The sequence below is a fragment of the Arabidopsis lyrata genome (genome assembly GCF_000004255.2).
Source record: "Arabidopsis lyrata subsp. lyrata unplaced genomic scaffold ARALYscaffold_4, whole genome shotgun sequence".
Taxonomy (NCBI): Eukaryota; Viridiplantae; Streptophyta; class Magnoliopsida; order Brassicales; family Brassicaceae; genus Arabidopsis; species Arabidopsis lyrata.
The window spans coordinates 18,582,376-18,599,886 of record NW_003302552.1 but is presented as its reverse complement, the minus strand read 5'-3'; the positions used below and the strand labels follow the sequence as shown (position 1 = coordinate 18,599,886).

Genomic DNA, 17,511 nt, shown 5'->3' with positions numbered 1-17,511 from the left:
TAGGAATTCATCATTTTCTCATATTTCTTGTGGTATATCTTCTGTCTATCTTATTAAGAACGTTGTTCAGAATTCAGAAAATGTTCAGTTTCATCAAGAAGTTTGTTGGATCAATCCTAATATATACTGGTAATCAAAAGTATTACCATCACCATCTATATTATTAGATGACAATGAGTATGATTTGGTAATTGTGTTACTATATGATTTTTTTTTGGTGAGAAATTGTGTTACTACTTACTACTATATGAATTGGTAAGAACTTAAGTTTTTTTGTTAACGAATGGTATAAGATATTTTTACTAAAGCTTTCGTCCAAAACACATATTTTAGTCCATTTTATTGATGAATTTGGTTCATGTTTGATCAAAATTAGATGCATATATCGGAGAAAATGTCTCTTACGGAATTCAGTCACTTGTCACCGTTCAATTGTCTTTTTGGCTGATTTTTTCTTTAAAACGATTCTGTAATCTCTACGATTATCACCCATTAATTTACATATGCAATTTTTTTTAATTAATACACGAGACGACGAGACCAGAGAAGTTGAAGCAACTGAAAGTAACCTTAGTGGACTTTTTTTTTTTTTGATAAGAATGTAAATATCATTTCAAGAAATAAAAAGTTTAGGAATTACATCAGTAAATCTTAAATACATGATCCCATGCCAAAAAAAAGCTAAAACATTAGTGGACTTGGTGAGAATTAACTTCCATACCGGTTCGATATGCTACAAAACATTAACGGATCACGTTATTAATGTGTCGTGTGTGGCGTAAAGGAAGAAAAGAAAATGCGTCGTGCATGCGTGTAATTCTTACTATTAGTTATTACACGTAGGCTGGGATTGCGATCATATAAATGATCGGGTCCAGTTGGGCACAGAGGCGAATGCTATAGGCCCATTATCGCTGGTTCGATTATAATATATGATGCATTCACTATTAAAAAGCAAAATAACCTTGGCCGGTGTTTAAAACCTTTTTTTTTGGGTCACAAAACTAATTTCAAATTTTTTGGTACGATTGTGAACTTTGTACAATCAGTTACATTTTGTGTGAATGTGTGCGTCTGTATACGCTTTTGTGGATCGCATGCTTTACCCGTTATAACAAATCATCAAATATCACCACCATTCACCAATACAGATCTTTAGTCGGGAGAGTATGCTTTTTCTGGTTTAATGTAAATGATTATTCGCACACGTGTATTCGATGGTTGGTTGTTATAAATGTTACAACAAATTTTTCATACCAAAAAAAAAAATCAACAAAGTGCACCAATGCAGATTTTTCACATCCAAAACATGCTGCAGTCAGTTTTTCTAAAATGTCCTATAACATGGACGAATCAACTCCATGATACAAAAAAAGCCATGACTTAAAAAAGAAAGTAATTTTATCTAAATGATTTCCACAATTTGAAAGATTTTTTTTTTCACAAATTTGAAAGATTTTTCCGGAAATTAGTTATTGGAAAAATTCTTAAACAATTCTTCAATACTTCTGGTCTTCGACCTTCTAGATGATATTGACAACAGAAAATAAAATGAATTATGAATTAAGTACAAATGATAAATTACCTTAACCCGACCCAAAACAGAATTAAGGCCGTACGCCGATATAGGTGGTTCGGGTTAGAACTTAGAAGCATCACATGAACCCTTTCTTCATATAAGAAGAAGCGATAAAGCACTAATCTGTTGCAACTTGTGAATTATATTCATACATTTATATTCGATTTTTATTTTCGTTCTCTCCATTCTCCAACGAGCGGAAATTTGGGCAGAGGTCCAATCAAATTATAGGAAACAGTGGCGTGATGGATCGCAAAAGCACATATATATTTATTTTTATTTTTTGAAGAATAAGAAAACTCATCAATTTGCAAATCACAATTAATATGTTTTGCCCAACTTGCAAAAAATTGCAGCTACCCCACTCCCACTTGCACCGCCAACTCTTTCCCATCCTTTTTTTATTTTTACACCTTTCGTGGCCACATTATGTATCTTATGATTAGTAAGCTATGCTATATTTGTCGATATTTGACGACCACAAAAATTAGTAATTGAAAGTAATAACATTTTTGTGTGTTTTTATGCTATTCTAATATCGACTGAAATTTTTGTAGTTCATGATGGTTACGTAACCATTGTGGTGAACTTCGATAATGATATTGCAAACATAAAAGTAGAAGTTTTTAGATCTAAGGAAAAGAAAAACTTTCATTTCATTTGATTCATGTTTTGTCGATCAATCACGTATCTTTTTGTGGATAGAAATGTAGAAACCTCTCAAATATATAGAAAAAATCACATTTATGTATTTATATTCTAGGAGATCACTTGTAAACGAAACATATCGTGACTCTCGTGATGTAAAAAGGACATGCAACTTGCGCTTCTCTCTATTCCATATTTCTTTATTATTATAAGAAATTTTATATCTTTTGGCTTTGGAAGAATCATAAAGAAAGAAGTAAAAGATAAACAATTTGCAACTTGCATTTCCTTTTTCATTAAGCGGAAAAATAAAAATAAAGAACAGCTTGGCTTGTTGGGTTATCATTCAAAGCATCGTCCACTTGCAATTTCTTATTTCTTTAATTCCATCAACATGTTCATTTTTTTTATATTTTATATTTTGACGGCCATGTTCATATTTTTGAATACATGTATGTTTTGTCCATTTTAGGCATTACCTTTAAGCCTTTCCAACTACTCTTTCTATTTATTTTCTATGAAATAGTATATGTCAAGTAAAAACTCCAAATCTTGATTTCTCTATCAATTGTTTTTTTTTTTGTTAAAGTCTCTATCAATTGTTTGATCTTTAAATATAAACTTAAAGCTTAATCGGTTATTTTAATCATTATGAAATAATAAGAAAGTAAAAAGTTGGAGAAACTATTTAAATCCTAGAGGAAGGGAACACATTATATTATGCCCAAATTTAAAGTTGCCTTTAAAAAAAATCATCGAATTTTCTCAAAAGCTGTTATACATAATTTATTTACACACATTATATCTATAAATGAAGATGGTCAACAACTCAATGTAACCAGTTATTATACATCTGATCAGTCGAACATTACGCATACTGTAATCTTTAGTATATATATTACGTACTGACCATTTCATTTACGCTTTTTATGCTGAAACTATAGAAAAACAAGATTAAATAAACTTGAAAATCATACTTTTAATTAACGGACAACATAACCACATTCTTCTAGTTGAATATTATTATCTTTGGGTGGTGAAAGCCGGAATAGGGCTAATCCGAATAGGTTCTTGATATAAAATACAAAAATTAAAAGAAGGATTATGATATGCATAAGAGATTAATTCACTAATGTAACTTTTTTCACACATAAGCCGGAAAAACATAGATCACACGACGGCTAAAAATCTAGAAAACGTCGGATCTAACGAAACTACTCGACGACGACAAAGACTCATCACAGAGACATCTTCTTGCTCTCCGCCGCAGTATTCTCGGCTATTTTCGCAAGAGATTGAAGATTGCATCGTACGATAACGTCAACAAAGTCACAAGTCTCTTCCTTTGTGTTCCCGGGAGGAACATCAACGACGTAAGACTCCACAACGACGGTCCCGGAGATCGGAGAAGGGTGGAGGGTCGTGACGGATCGGTAGTTAGAAAGCCGGTGGTCACCACCAACAACGCTGAAACTGATGACGTGGCGTTCATCGTCGAGGATATCAAGTCTCTCGGTGGAGCTAGCGGCAGGGAGGCCAGAGACGACGTGGACTTGACGGAGGCTACCAACGTTATCGCCGTCTCCGCCGATGACGCTGCAGCTTTTGAGAAAGTGTTTGTAAGCTTGTGGGTTATCAAAGCGGCGGACGACGGACCAAACGGTGGATATTGGAGCGGATATCTCCTGAATAACGGCGGAGCAACACTGGTTAGGACCAACCTCGTGTGTGTGAAAACGAGCGGCCGTGGAGTCGCGTGAGAGAGAAGGAAAACGTTTTTGAAACGACGCGATCATCATCGGAATCTGGACGGAATCTCCGTCAGATACGGCGGAAGAAGGACGGTGAACGGCGAGCATGTTGATCTGAGTAATGGTGTCTTCTTGATTACAAATCTTGATCTCTTCTTAGAGATGGTTTTAGGGTTTATAAAAAAAAACTTGAGGATTGAAGAGGAAGGTAGTGTATGGAGGAGAAGTATGTGTATATAAAAAGAAGCAAATCAAACTTTACAGCGACTTGCGAAAAGTTGGGCTGTGCCTTTCGATTTGAGAGAGATAGAGTTTTTAATGCAGAGTTCATGTGAGTGGTGATAACGAAAAAACCGAGCAAGTTGCTTATTGTTAAATTACGTTTTTGCCCCTAGCTATAGTTGTTGACTTGACTGTTCTATACGATATTTTTTAATTGGGCAAGTGATCAATATAGTATAATTCTCATCTCATATATCAACACTAGAATTTTAAAATGGGTTTAGACTTTTAGTTGCTTGACCATAATTTTTTCTCTTCTTCTTGGGATGACCAAGATATGTCTAGGACGAGATTCGTTTGATTGAATACGCTTTAAAAGTTTGGATTTTTGGAACGATTGGAATGGAAGAACAAGTTCATCAAAACATTAAAAAAAAAAAAAACATACAAAAATAAGAATTCTTTCAACTTATAAGTTCTTCAACTAAATAAACTTCAAAACTTGGTAAAATCTGCAAGAAAGTTGAGTTGACAGTTTGAAAGAAGAGAAGCAAAAGAAATAAGAGCTACAAACACCTAAATTAGTAAATACCCCTACTTACTAATCTCTAAGACATTGAATGATATCCTTAAAACAAACATCGGAGCCGGAACATTCACGGAATGATGGCAAATGGACATGAAGCTCCTGATTAATCAATCAGAGCCTCTATGTCTTAACATGGTCTCATGAAATACAAAGACACACAGAGATCTCCTTAACAGAACTTCCAGTGGTTGTCACAGTTAACACATGTAACATAGGTCGTCATTGGCTCATCAGCACTTCTTGTTTGCATCTGATAGTAGGTGCATTTGCGTTGACCACACCGCCCGCACTTGAACTGGTCGGTAGATGCTTTTGCTGCAAGACCACGCTCGCAATCAAACAGGGCTTTCTCTTTGATTTGATTGTTCTCTTGTTTCCTCTTGTCGCTTGCCATTTCTTCAGCAGACAATGTGATGAGTTTCTCCGGTGAAATCTCCCCGGTGAGAACCCTCCTTCTTAAGTCCGGGTTGTTACCGTCCCTCAGGTTGAACATACAGTTCCAAGATATTCACCTATTGCTATCGAGAACTTCAATTTCGAAGTTGGGGATTAATGCGCCATATGTCTTGAAGAATTTAGCCAGTCTAGACTTCCACTGGCCAATTTGGAATGCGGTCACCTGTTCCATTTTAGTTGTATAACTAGATGGCATTCTAGTTGTCCATTGTGTAGAGGATGAAGTCTGCAGTTCCCTTTATGTTTATGTGATTAATAAAACTTACGTTGTCATTTTGAATTAAATAAAGATGTTTTTTTTTGTAAATAATGAAACCTGAGCTATTGAAATAAACTCACATTGTATCGGATCCATTGTTATGACTTATGAGCAACCAAACCTCGTCCATAGGACGCGGAACTTCACAAGAAGATAATATGATTAAGACATTGTAAGAAAACCTCGGTAAAAACTAACGATACCGTTGGGAATTCAGTCCTTGATTAAACCTGCAAAAGAGAAAAAGCTTTAATGAGAAGAAGAACAAGAGCAAAGAAGAAGAGAAGTGCTCACTAGAAGAGGAGCCAAAGAAGAAACAAAGTCTCGTGACTGAAGAAGAAGAAGAAGAAGAAAGTTAACGAAGAGAATTGTGTGTTTTTGTCACAATTAAGAAGGCTTGGGCTGGAGTTAAAGCCCACATAGTATTTGGGTTTTGGTTACTCATTGGGCCATTATTAGACTTCGACTCAAATCAGTATATATACCGGACTGTGAGTTTAACCAAACCTCGTCCATAGCAAGCGGAACTTCACAAGAAGACAATATGATTAAGACATTGTAAGAAAACCTCAGTAAAAACTAACGATACCGTTGGGAATTCAGTCCTTGATTAAACCTGCAAAAGAGAAAAGCTTTAATAGAAGAAGAAGAAGAAGAGCAAAGAAGAAGAGAAGTGCTCACAAGAAGAGGAGCCAAAGAAGAAACAAAGTCTCGTGACTTCTTAAGAAAGTCAACGAAGAGAATTGTGTGTTTTTGTCACAATTAAGAAGGTTTGGGCTGAAGTTAAAGCCCATATAGTATTTGGGTTTTGGTTACTCATTGGGCCAGTAGTGGAGATGAGTCCAAATATGTGTTGTGGTTTGTTTAGCTAGCAATACATTTTTTGTATTTGAAGCCTTTGGTAAGTTTGATTTAACTAGCAAAAAAATTATTAATCAAACTAGAATAAAATTTATTAGGCTTTGACTCAAATCAGTATATATACCGATATTAAACTAGAAATAAATTTATTAGTCAAAATAGCAATAAATTTATTAAGCTTTGACTCAAATAAGTATATATACAGATATTTATAAGTGGGGAAATATAAATAAAATAACAATGAGTTCACATCTAGTTCTCTGTTTATCCTCTTATTTGCTTTTAACGCAAGTGGCTGTTGGAAGCATTGATGTGAGATTTCATAACTTTTAGTTTGTTTTTTTGATTCTTTAAACTTTGGTATTTTCAATTTCTTAAGAATTGTTTTGCAGCCTATTTTAAAAGATTTCGATTGTGTTGATATATACAAACAACCGGCTTTTCAACATCCATTGTTGAAACACCACAAGATCCAGGTATGGTGAAAAACAATGTATGTAATAGAGCAAATTTAATCTTGAAGGTCTATACATATATATTTTTTTAATCTTGTTATTCTTGTGCTATGGTTTTAGAAAAAATTCAATTCGAAAGAAAGGCTTAGAAGAAAAGATGAATATCATCAAACAAATGATAAAAGTTGTCCAAAAGGAACTGTACCAATTTTAAGACAAAGAAATGGAATTGAGAGCGTTCATCTCGACACACTCGAATATCCCGGCCAACATGTAATTTTTTTTTATTCATGACTTTACTAAAATATCAATACCATTCCATATAAATTTTTATACACCTCACATCACAAAAAATGAATATATCTGCCCTCGCATTTTTCTCCTTCCTTGTATAATTGTAATACAAGTAAAACATTCTTAAAATAATCTGAATTATTTTCACATGATGTTCAGTTTGCAGTGATCGAAAATGTTTTAGATGGGAGCATCTATCGAGGAGCGGGAGCTAAGATAAGTATTCATAATTTAACTCTACAAAATAACCAATATAGTAATAATCAAATCTGGTTAGAGAATGGACCTCGTGATCAACTCAACAGCATACAATTTGGTTTGGCGGTAAGTTGTTACCAAACTTAAATAGCAAAATTTGTACTTCATAGTTCATCCACATTCTTTCAATTTTACACAAAGAACTTAATAAGACAATATATATATATATACTTTCATAAAATAAATAATGTTAAAATCTCATATTGAAAGTTTAAAGGGACCAACATTACTATATAAGATACATGGGTCAATCTACTCACTGCGAATTAATTTTGTGTAGAATGCCAAAAAAAATTAACTTACAAACATATATAATTATTAAAAATACAATATACTCAATAAAATTTACTTTAAAACTATATAATAACTATTCATTAATACGAAAGGATAACTAATTTATGGTGGTTTAGTGGTTAGAAAACTCATCTTGAAATATCGAGGGACTAAAATTTGAATATTCTCGTACAAGTGCTGATGCATTTGACAAGAAAAAATATTATCATTCCACATGCTGAGATTCCTCTGTTATCAAAAAAAAAAAAATACGCACATAAAGATTAATGCTTTTTTCAAACAAACATGTTATTAATTTAATACTTATATTCAAATAAATCTCAAGTGTTTTTATGAATTTTATTTAATACAGGTACATCCAAGATTATATGGCGACACTTTCACGCGGTTTACAATATATTGGACTGTGAGTAAATTTTCTCAATTATGGTTCTGTATACATGGCAATAAATACAACAGTTCATTTTCATTTTATTGTTAAGAACCGTGACAATAAAATTAAAATCAGACCATTTTTTCCTTTCTTCTTGCATAATATATTTTACCTTTTTAATTCATTAGGCAGATGGCTATAAAAGAACTGGATGCTATAATACAAAATGTCCTGGCTTCATTACTGTTTCTCGAGTTCCCTTGATAGGAACAACGTTTAATGATTCTTCTGTTTATGGTGGTAAAGAAACAGTTTTTACTAAACCGCAAGTTTTTCAGGTAATACTTTATCTACTTTATATTTAATGAGAATACTAGAATTTCTATTTCTTATACTATAGATCATAATTTTAAAATTTTAATTTAGGTTTTGAATTACTTGAATCCATTCTCATTAGAATTTATTGGAGTTTTAAAGATTCCTTCAGTGTTTCTTCTTCAAATCACATATATACTTACAAATTTTATAGATTTTTGTTTAACGTTTTTCTTTTATTTTCTGTTTTAATATTATTTAGGATGGTTTCAGTGGAAATTGGGTACTAAAATTATATGACGAAGTTATTGGTTACTGGCCTAAAGAGTTATTTACTCACTTAAATAAAGGAGTTTCTTTGGTACGTTTTGGAGGAAATACATTTCCATCTCCGGAGGGAATTAGTCCTCCAATGGGAAATGGCCATTTTCCAGTTATCGACTATCATAAAAGTGCACATTTTTCATTTGTCAAAGTTAAGAATTCGAACTATCAAAGCATCGATATTGAAGATAAGAAAACAAGACTTTATGCAGATTCTTACCAATGTTATAGACTAACGTATTGGGGTTATAGCAAGTCGAATGGGGTATCCTTCTCCTTTGGAGGACCAGGTGGAAATTGTGGTACTTAATGAATCAAATATGTATCAACCAAAACTATATCAAATTTGCAAGAGAAATAAAAATTGACTAAACTATATCCATGTTGTGTATTTTAAGATATGCGCAATTGCTCATCTTCCTTCTTCTTCTCTCTTCCCATCCTCAATGCTCGACTGGTGAAACCCAATTCAGAAACTTGTCGATGGAGGCTCAAACGGATTCAGCATTCGATCCTCAATTGCTCTTGGAGAAGTCACGTCTCATCAATCCATAAAATTGATATTTTATCATCATCAAAATCAGGAGCTCAGTGTTATTTTGATTCGAAAGACTCTGCCTTTCCTCATCGACATTATAAACTACGGAATGAATCAAATTTACCTCAATTTCCTATCATCAACCAAGAGAATCAATCTAATGTAGCAATGTTCCAATCAATCTTAGAGATATAACGAACTCACAGTTGCGACGACATTGATCTGATGAGATGATTGCGACTCATCGACATCTGGACCTCCGGTAATTGGAGGAACGTCACCATCTCCGATATGATTTTCATCGGCGGAAGCTAAAGCGTCGTCTTCCATACCTACCTGATCCAGCTTCCAAACGTATCAGTTTTTGGATTAAAAACAAAACCAAAAAAAATCCAAACTTTATCTCATCCAAACTAGCAAAATCGCTGACAACGAAGTCAGATCTGAATGATTTGAGGAATAACAAGAAATTAAATTGGAAGGCGAAAAAGAGAAATGCGTGATTGGTAAGCTCACTTTGCGATGGTGAAAGAGGTCGCCGAACGGGAAACGTTTAGTCCTTTCTTTTAGTCGGACGTCTTACCAGCGAACCATTTCACTAAGAGAGTCTCCTTTTCTTTTGTTTTGTTCTTTCTCTCAATATAATGAGACTTTAAGAAAAAAAACCATCTTTCCCTTGTCCACGTAGAGTTGAATTCGCCGGGTTCTTTAGATATCTGCAATTGCACACCTTTCCAACGTTTCGCCGGCACTACTCTGTAACCTACCTAAACAAAAGATGAGAACTCAAATCTTCTAAAAGGTTGAGTCGCAGCTGACGAAAAAAAAAAGAAAGGTTTGAGTCGCAGCAGCGACGTGGAAAAGAACAACAGGGCAGGTTCTTCAAAAAATCTCAAAGCTTTCTTCTTCCTCTCTAAGTTACCTTTACGTTTTTGTCATGGATTCAGTGACACATAATAACAAATCAACTGACCTGAACAGAACACTGGTGTTGTTTGGTTGGGTTACTCTGGCTATAGCCTGTAGCTTAGTTTTAGGTTTTCTCTTATACTACATTGTCACTAGTTTTATAGCTTATTATAATTCTCTAGTTGAGCAGAGTTTACCCACCAACATTCCAGATGTTGGTACTGCTGATCAGACACAGACTGTTCCAAGATATTCACCTATTGCTATCGAGAACTTCAATTTCGAAGTTGGGGAAGAATGCGCCATATGTCTTGAAGAATTTAGCCACTCTAGACTTCCATTGGCCAGTTTGGAATGCGGTCACCTGTTCCATTTTAGTTGTATAACTAGATGGCATTCTAGTTGTCCATTGTGTAGAAGATGAATTCTGTAGTTCCCTTTATCTTTATGTGATTAATAAAACTTACGTTGTCATTTTGAATAAAAAAAAGATGTTTTTTTTTTGTTAATAGTGAAACCTGAGCTGTTGAAATAAACTCACATTGTATCGCATCCATTGTTATGACTTATGAGCAACCAAACCTCGTCCATAGCAAGCGGAACTTCACAAGAAGACAATATGATTAAGACATTGTAAGAAAACCTCAGTAAAAACTAACGATACCGTTGGGAATTCAGTCCTTGATTAAACCTGCAAAAGAGAAAAGCTTTAATAGAAGAAGAAGAAGAAGAGCAAAGAAGAAGAGAAGTGCTCACAAGAAGAGGAGCCAAAGAAGAAACAAAGTCTCGTGACTTCTTAAGAAAGTCAACGAAGAGAATTGTGTGTTTTTGTCACAATTAAGAAGGCTTGGGCTGGAGTTAAAGCCCACATAGTATTTGGGGTTTGGTTACTCATTGGGCCATTAGTGGAGATGAGTCCAAAATATGTGTTGTGGCTTGTTTAGCTACCATTACATTTTTTGTACTTGAAGCCTTTGGTAAGTTTGATATAACTAGCAAAAAAATTATTAATCAAACTAGAAATAAATTTATTAGGCTTTGACTCAAATCAGTATATATACCGATATTAAACTAGAAATAAATTTATTAGTCAAAATAGCAATAAATTTATTAAGCTTTGACTCAAATCAGTATATATACCGATATGTATAAGTGGGGAAATATATATAAAATAACAATGAGTTTACATCTAGTTCTCTGTTTATCCTCTTATTTGCTTTTAACGCAAGTGGCCGTTGGAAGCATTGATGTGAGATTTCATAACTTTTAGTTTGTTTTTGATTCTTTAAAATTTGGTATTTTCAATTTCTTAAGAATTGTTTTGCAGCCTATTTTAAAAGATTTCGATTGTGTTGATATATACAAACAACCGGCTTTTCAACATCCATTGTTGAAACACCACAAGATTCAGGTAGGGTGAAAAACAATGTATGTAATAGAGTAAATTTAATCTTGTAATTCTATATATTATTTTTTAATCTTGTTATTATTGTGCTATGGTTTTAGGAAAAATTTAATTCGAAAGAAAGGCTTAGAAGAAAAGATGAATATCATCAAACAAATGATAAAAGTTGTCCAAAAGGAACTGTACCAATTTTAAGACAAACAAATGGAATTGAGAGCGTTCATCTCGACACACTCGAATATCCCGGCCAACATGTAATTTTTTTTTATTCATGACTTTATTAAAATATCAATACCATTCTATATAAATTTTTATACACCTCACATCACAAAAATGATTATCTGCACTCGCATTTTTCTCCTTCCTTGTATAATTGTAATACAAGTAAAACATTCTTAAAATAATCGGACTTATTTTCACGGATGTACAGTTTGCAGTAATCGAAAATGTTTTAGATGGGAGCATCTATCGAGGAGCAGGAGCTATGATAAGTATTCATAATTTAACTCTACAAAATAACCAATATAGTAAAAATCAAATCTGGTTAGAGAATGGACCTCGTGATCAACTCAACAGCATACAATTTGGTTTGGCGGTAAGTTGTTACCAAACTTATATAGCAAAATGTGTACTTCATAGTTCATCGACATTCTTGCAATTTTACACAAAGAACTAAAAAAGACACTATATATATATATATATATATATATATCTATATATATATATATACTTTCATATAATAAATAATGTTAAAATCTCATATTGAAAGTTTAAAGAGACCAACATTACTATATAAGATACATGGGTCAATCTACTCACTGCGAATTAATTTTGTGTAGAATGCCAAAAAAAATTAACTTACAAACATATATAATTATTAAAAATACAATATACTCAATCAAATTTACTTTAAAACTATATAATAATTATTCATTAATACGAAAGGATAACTAATTTATGGTGGTTTAGTGGTTAGAAAACTCATCTTGAAATATCGAGGGACTAAAATTTGAATATTCTCGTACAAATGCTGATGCATTTGACAAGAAAAAATATTATCATTCCACATGCTCAGATCCCTCTGTTATCAAAAAAAAAAAAATACGCACATAAAGATTAATGTTTTTTTCAAACAAACATGTTATTAATTTAATACTTATATTCAAATATATCTCAAGTGTTTTTATGAATTTTATTTAATACAGGTACATCCAAGATTATATGGCGACACTTTCACGCGGTTTACAATATATTGGACTGTGAGTAAATTTTCTCAATTATGGTTCTGTATACATGGCAATAAATACAACAGTTCATTTTCATTTTATTGTTAAGAACCGTGACAATAAAATTAAAATCAGACCATTTTTTCCTTTCTTCTTGCATAATATATTTTACCTTTTTAATTCATTAGGCAGATGGCTATAAAAGAACTGGATGCTATAATACAAAATGTCCTGGCTTCATTACTGTTTCTCGAGTTCCCTTGATAGGAACAACGTTTAATGATTCTTCTGTTTATGGTGGTAAAGAAACAGTTTTTACTAAACCGCAAGTTTTTCAGGTAATACTTTATCTACTTTATATTTAATGAGAATACTAGAATTTCTATTTCTTATACTATAGATCATAATTTTAAAATTTTAATTTAGGTTTTGAATTACTTGAATCCATTCTCATTAGAATTTATTGGAGTTTTAAAGATTCCTTCAGTGTTTCTTCTTCAAATCACATATATACTTACAAATTTTATAGATTTTTGTTTAACGTTTTTCTTTTATTTTCTGTTTTAATATTATTTAGGATGGTTTCAGTGGAAATTGGGTACTAAAATTATATGACGAAGTTATTGGTTACTGGCCTAAAGAGTTATTTACTCACTTAAATAAAGGAGTTTCTTTGGTACGTTTTGGAGGAAATACATTTCCATCTCCGGAGGGAATTAGTCCTCCAATGGGAAATGGCCATTTTCCAGTTATCGACTATCATAAAAGTGCACATTTTTCATTTGTCAAAGTTAAGAATTCGAACTATCAAAGCATCGATATTGAAGATAAGAAAACAAGACTTTATGCAGATTCTTACCAATGTTATAGACTAACGTATTGGGGTTATAGCAAGTCGAATGGGGTATCCTTCTCCTTTGGAGGACCAGGTGGAAATTGTGGTACTTAATGAATCAAATATGTATCAACCAAAACTATATCAAATTTGCAAGAGAAATAAAAATTGACTAAACTATATCCATGTTGTGTATTTTAAGATATGCGCAATTGCTCATCTTCCTTCTTCTTCTCTCTTCCCATCCTCAATGCTCGACTGGTGAAACCCAATTCAGAAACTTGTCGATGGAGGCTCAAACGGATTCAGCATTCGATCCTCAATTGCTCTTGGAGAAGTCACGTCTCATCAATCCATAAAATTGATATTTTATCATCATCAAAATCAGGAGCTCAGTGTTATTTTGATTCGAAAGACTCTGCCTTTCCTCATCGACATTATAAACTACGGAATGAATCAAATTTACCTCAATTTCCTATCATCAACCAAGAGAATCAATCTAATGTAGCAATGTTCCAATCAATCTTAGAGATATAACGAACTCACAGTTGCGACGACATTGATCTGATGAGATGATTGCGACTCATCGACATCTGGACCTCCGGTAATTGGAGGAACGTCACCATCTCCGATATGATTTTCATCGGCGGAAGCTAAAGCGTCGTCTTCCATACCTACCTGATCCAGCTTCCAAACGTATCAGTTTTTGGATTAAAAACAAAACCAAAAAAAATCCAAACTTTATCTCATCCAAACTAGCAAAATCGCTGACAACGAAGTCAGATCTGAATGATTTGAGGAATAACAAGAAATTAAATTGGAAGGCGAAAAAGAGAAATGCGTGATTGGTAAGCTCACTTTGCGATGGTGAAAGAGGTCGCCGAACGGGAAACGTTTAGTCCTTTCTTTTAGTCGGACGTCTTACCAGCGAACCATTTCACTAAGAGAGTCTCCTTTTCTTTTGTTTTGTTCTTTCTCTCAATATAATGAGACTTTAAGAAAAAAAACCATCTTTCCCTTGTCCACGTAGAGTTGAATTCGCCGGGTTCTTTAGATATCTGCAATTGCACACCTTTCCAACGTTTCGCCGGCACTACTCTGTAACCTACCTAAACAAAAGATGAGAACTCAAATCTTCTAAAAGGTTGAGTCGCAGCTGACGAAAAAAAAAAGAAAGGTTTGAGTCGCAGCAGCGACGTGGAAAAGAACAACAGGGCAGGTTCTTCAAAAAATCTCAAAGCTTTCTTCTTCCTCTCTAAGTTACCTTTACGTTTTTGTCATGGATTCAGTGACACATAATAACAAATCAACTGACCTGAACAGAACACTGGTGTTGTTTGGTTGGGTTACTCTGGCTATAGCCTGTAGCTTAGTTTTAGGTTTTCTCTTATACTACATTGTCACTAGTTTTATAGCTTATTATAATTCTCTAGTTGAGCAGAGTTTACCCACCAACATTCCAGATGTTGGTACTGCTGATCAGACACAGACTGTTCCAAGATATTCACCTATTGCTATCGAGAACTTCAATTTCGAAGTTGGGGAAGAATGCGCCATATGTCTTGAAGAATTTAGCCACTCTAGACTTCCATTGGCCAGTTTGGAATGCGGTCACCTGTTCCATTTTAGTTGTATAACTAGATGGCATTCTAGTTGTCCATTGTGTAGAAGATGAATTCTGTAGTTCCCTTTATCTTTATGTGATTAATAAAACTTACGTTGTCATTTTGAATAAAAAAAAGATGTTTTTTTTTTTGTTAATAGTGAAACCTGAGCTGTTGAAATAAACTCACATTGTATCGCATCCATTGTTATGACTTATGAGCAACCAAACCTCGTCCATAGCAAGCGGAACTTCACAAGAAGACAATATGATTAAGACATTGTAAGAAAACCTCAGTAAAAACTAACGATACCGTTGGGAATTCAGTCCTTGATTAAACCTGCAAAAGAGAAAAGCTTTAATAGAAGAAGAAGAAGAAGAGCAAAGAAGAAGAGAAGTGCTCACAAGAAGAGGAGCCAAAGAAGAAACAAAGTCTCGTGACTTCTTAAGAAAGTCAACGAAGAGAATTGTGTGTTTTTGTCACAATTAAGAAGGCTTGGGCTGGAGTTAAAGCCCACATAGTATTTGGGGTTTGGTTACTCATTGGGCCATTAGTGGAGATGAGTCCAAAATATGTGTTGTGGCTTGTTTAGCTACCATTACATTTTTTGTACTTGAAGCCTTTGGTAAGTTTGATATAACTAGCAAAAAAATTATTAATCAAACTAGAAATAAATTTATTAGGCTTTGACTCAAATCAGTATATATACCGATATTAAACTAGAAATAAATTTATTAGTCAAAATAGCAATAAATTTATTAAGCTTTGACTCAAATCAGTATATATACCGATATGTATAAGTGGGGAAATATATATAAAATAACAATGAGTTTACATCTAGTTCTCTGTTTATCCTCTTATTTGCTTTTAACTCAAGCGGCCGTTGGAAGCATTGATGTGAGATTTCATAACTTTTAGTTTGTTTTTGATTCTTTAAAATTTGGTATTTTCAATTTCTTAAGAATTGTTTTGCAGCCTATTTTAAAAGATTTCGATTGTGTTGATATATACAAACAACCGGCTTTTCAACATCCATTGTTGAAACACCACAAGATTCAGGTAGGGTGAAAAACAATGTATGTAATAGAGTAAATTTAATCTTGTAATTCTATATATTATTTTTTAATCTTGTTATTATTGTGCTATGGCTTTAGGAAAAATTTAATTCGAAAGAAAGGCTTAGAAGAAAAGATGAATATCATCAAACAAATGATAAAAGTTGTCCAAAAGGAACTGTACCAATTTTAAGACAAAGAAATGGAATTGAGAGCGTTCATCTCGACACACTCGAATATCCCGGCCAACATGTAATTTTTTTTTATTCATGACTTTATTAAAATATCAATACCATTCTATATAAATTTTTATACACCTCACATCACAAAAAATGATTATCTGCACTCGCATTTTTCTCCTTCCTTGTATAATTGTAATACAAGTAAAACATTCTTAAAATAATCGGACTTATTTTCACGGATGTACAGTTTGCAGTAATCGAAAATGTTTTAGATGGGAGCATCTATCGAGGAGCAGGAGCTATGATAAGTATTCATAATTTAACTCTACAAAATAACCAATATAGTAAAAATCAAATCTGGTTAGAGAATGGACCTCGTGATCAACTCAACAGCATACAATTTGGTTTGGCGGTAAGTTGTTACCAAACTTAAATAGCAAAAGTTGTACTTCATAGTTCATCCACATTCTTTCAATTTTACAAAAAGAACTTAATAAGACAATATATATATATATATATATACTTTCATAAAATAAATAATGTTAAAATCTCATATTGAAAGTTTAAAGGGACCAATATTACTATATAAGATACATGGGTCAATCTACTCACTGCGAATTAATTTTGAGTTGAATGCCAAAAAAAATTAACTTACAAACATATATAATTATTAAAAATACAATATACTCAATAAAATTTACTTTAAAACTATATAATAACTATTCATTAATACGAAAGGATAACTAATTTATGGTGGTTTAGTGGTTAGAAAACTCATCTTGAAATATCGAGGGACTAAAATTTGAATATTCTCGTACAAGTGCTGATGCATTTGACAAGAAAAAATATTATCATTCCACATGCTCAGATCCCTTTGTTATCAAAAAAAAAAATATACACACATAAAGATTAATGTTTTTTTCAAACAAACATGTTATTAATTTAATACTTATATTCAAATATATCTCAAGTGTTTTTATGAATTTTATTTAATACAGGTACATCCAAGATTATATGGCGACACTTTCACGCGGTTTACAATATATTGGACTGTGAGTAATTTTTCTCAATTATGGTTC

General features: G+C 33.0%; 4 protein-coding genes and 2 long non-coding RNA genes across 6 annotated transcripts in view; 3 read left to right on the top strand and 3 right to left on the bottom strand.

Annotated features, from left to right (window-relative positions):
* Positions 1-3,186: 3,186 nt before the first annotated feature.
* LOC9315806 (abscisic acid receptor PYL4) lies at positions 3,187-4,299 on the bottom strand. Its single transcript, XM_002879693.2, has one exon. It carries the CDS (start codon positions 4,084-4,086, stop codon positions 3,466-3,468), a length of 621 nt encoding a protein of 206 aa, XP_002879739.1. The 5' UTR covers positions 4,087-4,299; the 3' UTR covers positions 3,187-3,465.
* A 2,306-nt stretch (positions 4,300-6,605) lies between these two features.
* LOC9315805 lies at positions 6,606-9,012 on the top strand. Its single transcript, XM_002881539.2, has 7 exons — positions 6,606-6,677; positions 6,758-6,841; positions 6,941-7,093; positions 7,274-7,438; positions 8,019-8,072; positions 8,228-8,377; positions 8,617-9,012. Exons 1-7 carry the CDS (start codon positions 6,606-6,608, stop codon positions 8,986-8,988), a joined length of 1,050 nt encoding a protein of 349 aa, XP_002881585.1. The 3' UTR covers positions 8,989-9,012.
* On the bottom strand, positions 8,970-10,598 carry LOC110228903. The gene is made up of 2 exons (XR_002332402.1): positions 9,733-10,598; positions 8,970-9,552 (listed from the first exon to the last, which is right to left on the bottom strand). It is a non-coding gene; the product is annotated as an uncharacterized LOC110228903 (long non-coding RNA).
* Positions 10,599-11,302: 704 nt separating this feature from the next.
* On the top strand, positions 11,303-13,729 carry LOC9315804. Its single transcript, XM_002881537.2, has 7 exons — positions 11,303-11,374; positions 11,453-11,536; positions 11,632-11,784; positions 11,961-12,125; positions 12,736-12,789; positions 12,945-13,094; positions 13,334-13,729. Exons 1-7 carry the CDS (start codon positions 11,303-11,305, stop codon positions 13,703-13,705), a joined length of 1,050 nt encoding a protein of 349 aa, XP_002881583.1. The 3' UTR covers positions 13,706-13,729.
* Positions 13,687-15,304, bottom strand: LOC110229499. Its single transcript, XR_002332885.1, has 2 exons — positions 14,450-15,304; positions 13,687-14,269 (listed from the first exon to the last, which is right to left on the bottom strand). It is a non-coding gene; the product is annotated as an uncharacterized LOC110229499 (long non-coding RNA).
* Positions 15,305-16,020: 716 nt separating this feature from the next.
* Positions 16,021-17,511, top strand: part of LOC110229307 — a 1,722-nt gene continuing 231 nt past the window's right edge. The window contains exons 1-5 of the mRNA XM_021029089.1: positions 16,021-16,092; positions 16,171-16,254; positions 16,350-16,502; positions 16,680-16,844; positions 17,431-17,488. Of these exons, the coding sequence (XP_020884748.1) occupies positions 16,021-16,092; positions 16,171-16,254; positions 16,350-16,502; positions 16,680-16,844; positions 17,431-17,488 (532 nt within the window). The remainder of the gene's footprint in view (positions 16,093-16,170; positions 16,255-16,349; positions 16,503-16,679; positions 16,845-17,430; positions 17,489-17,511) is intronic.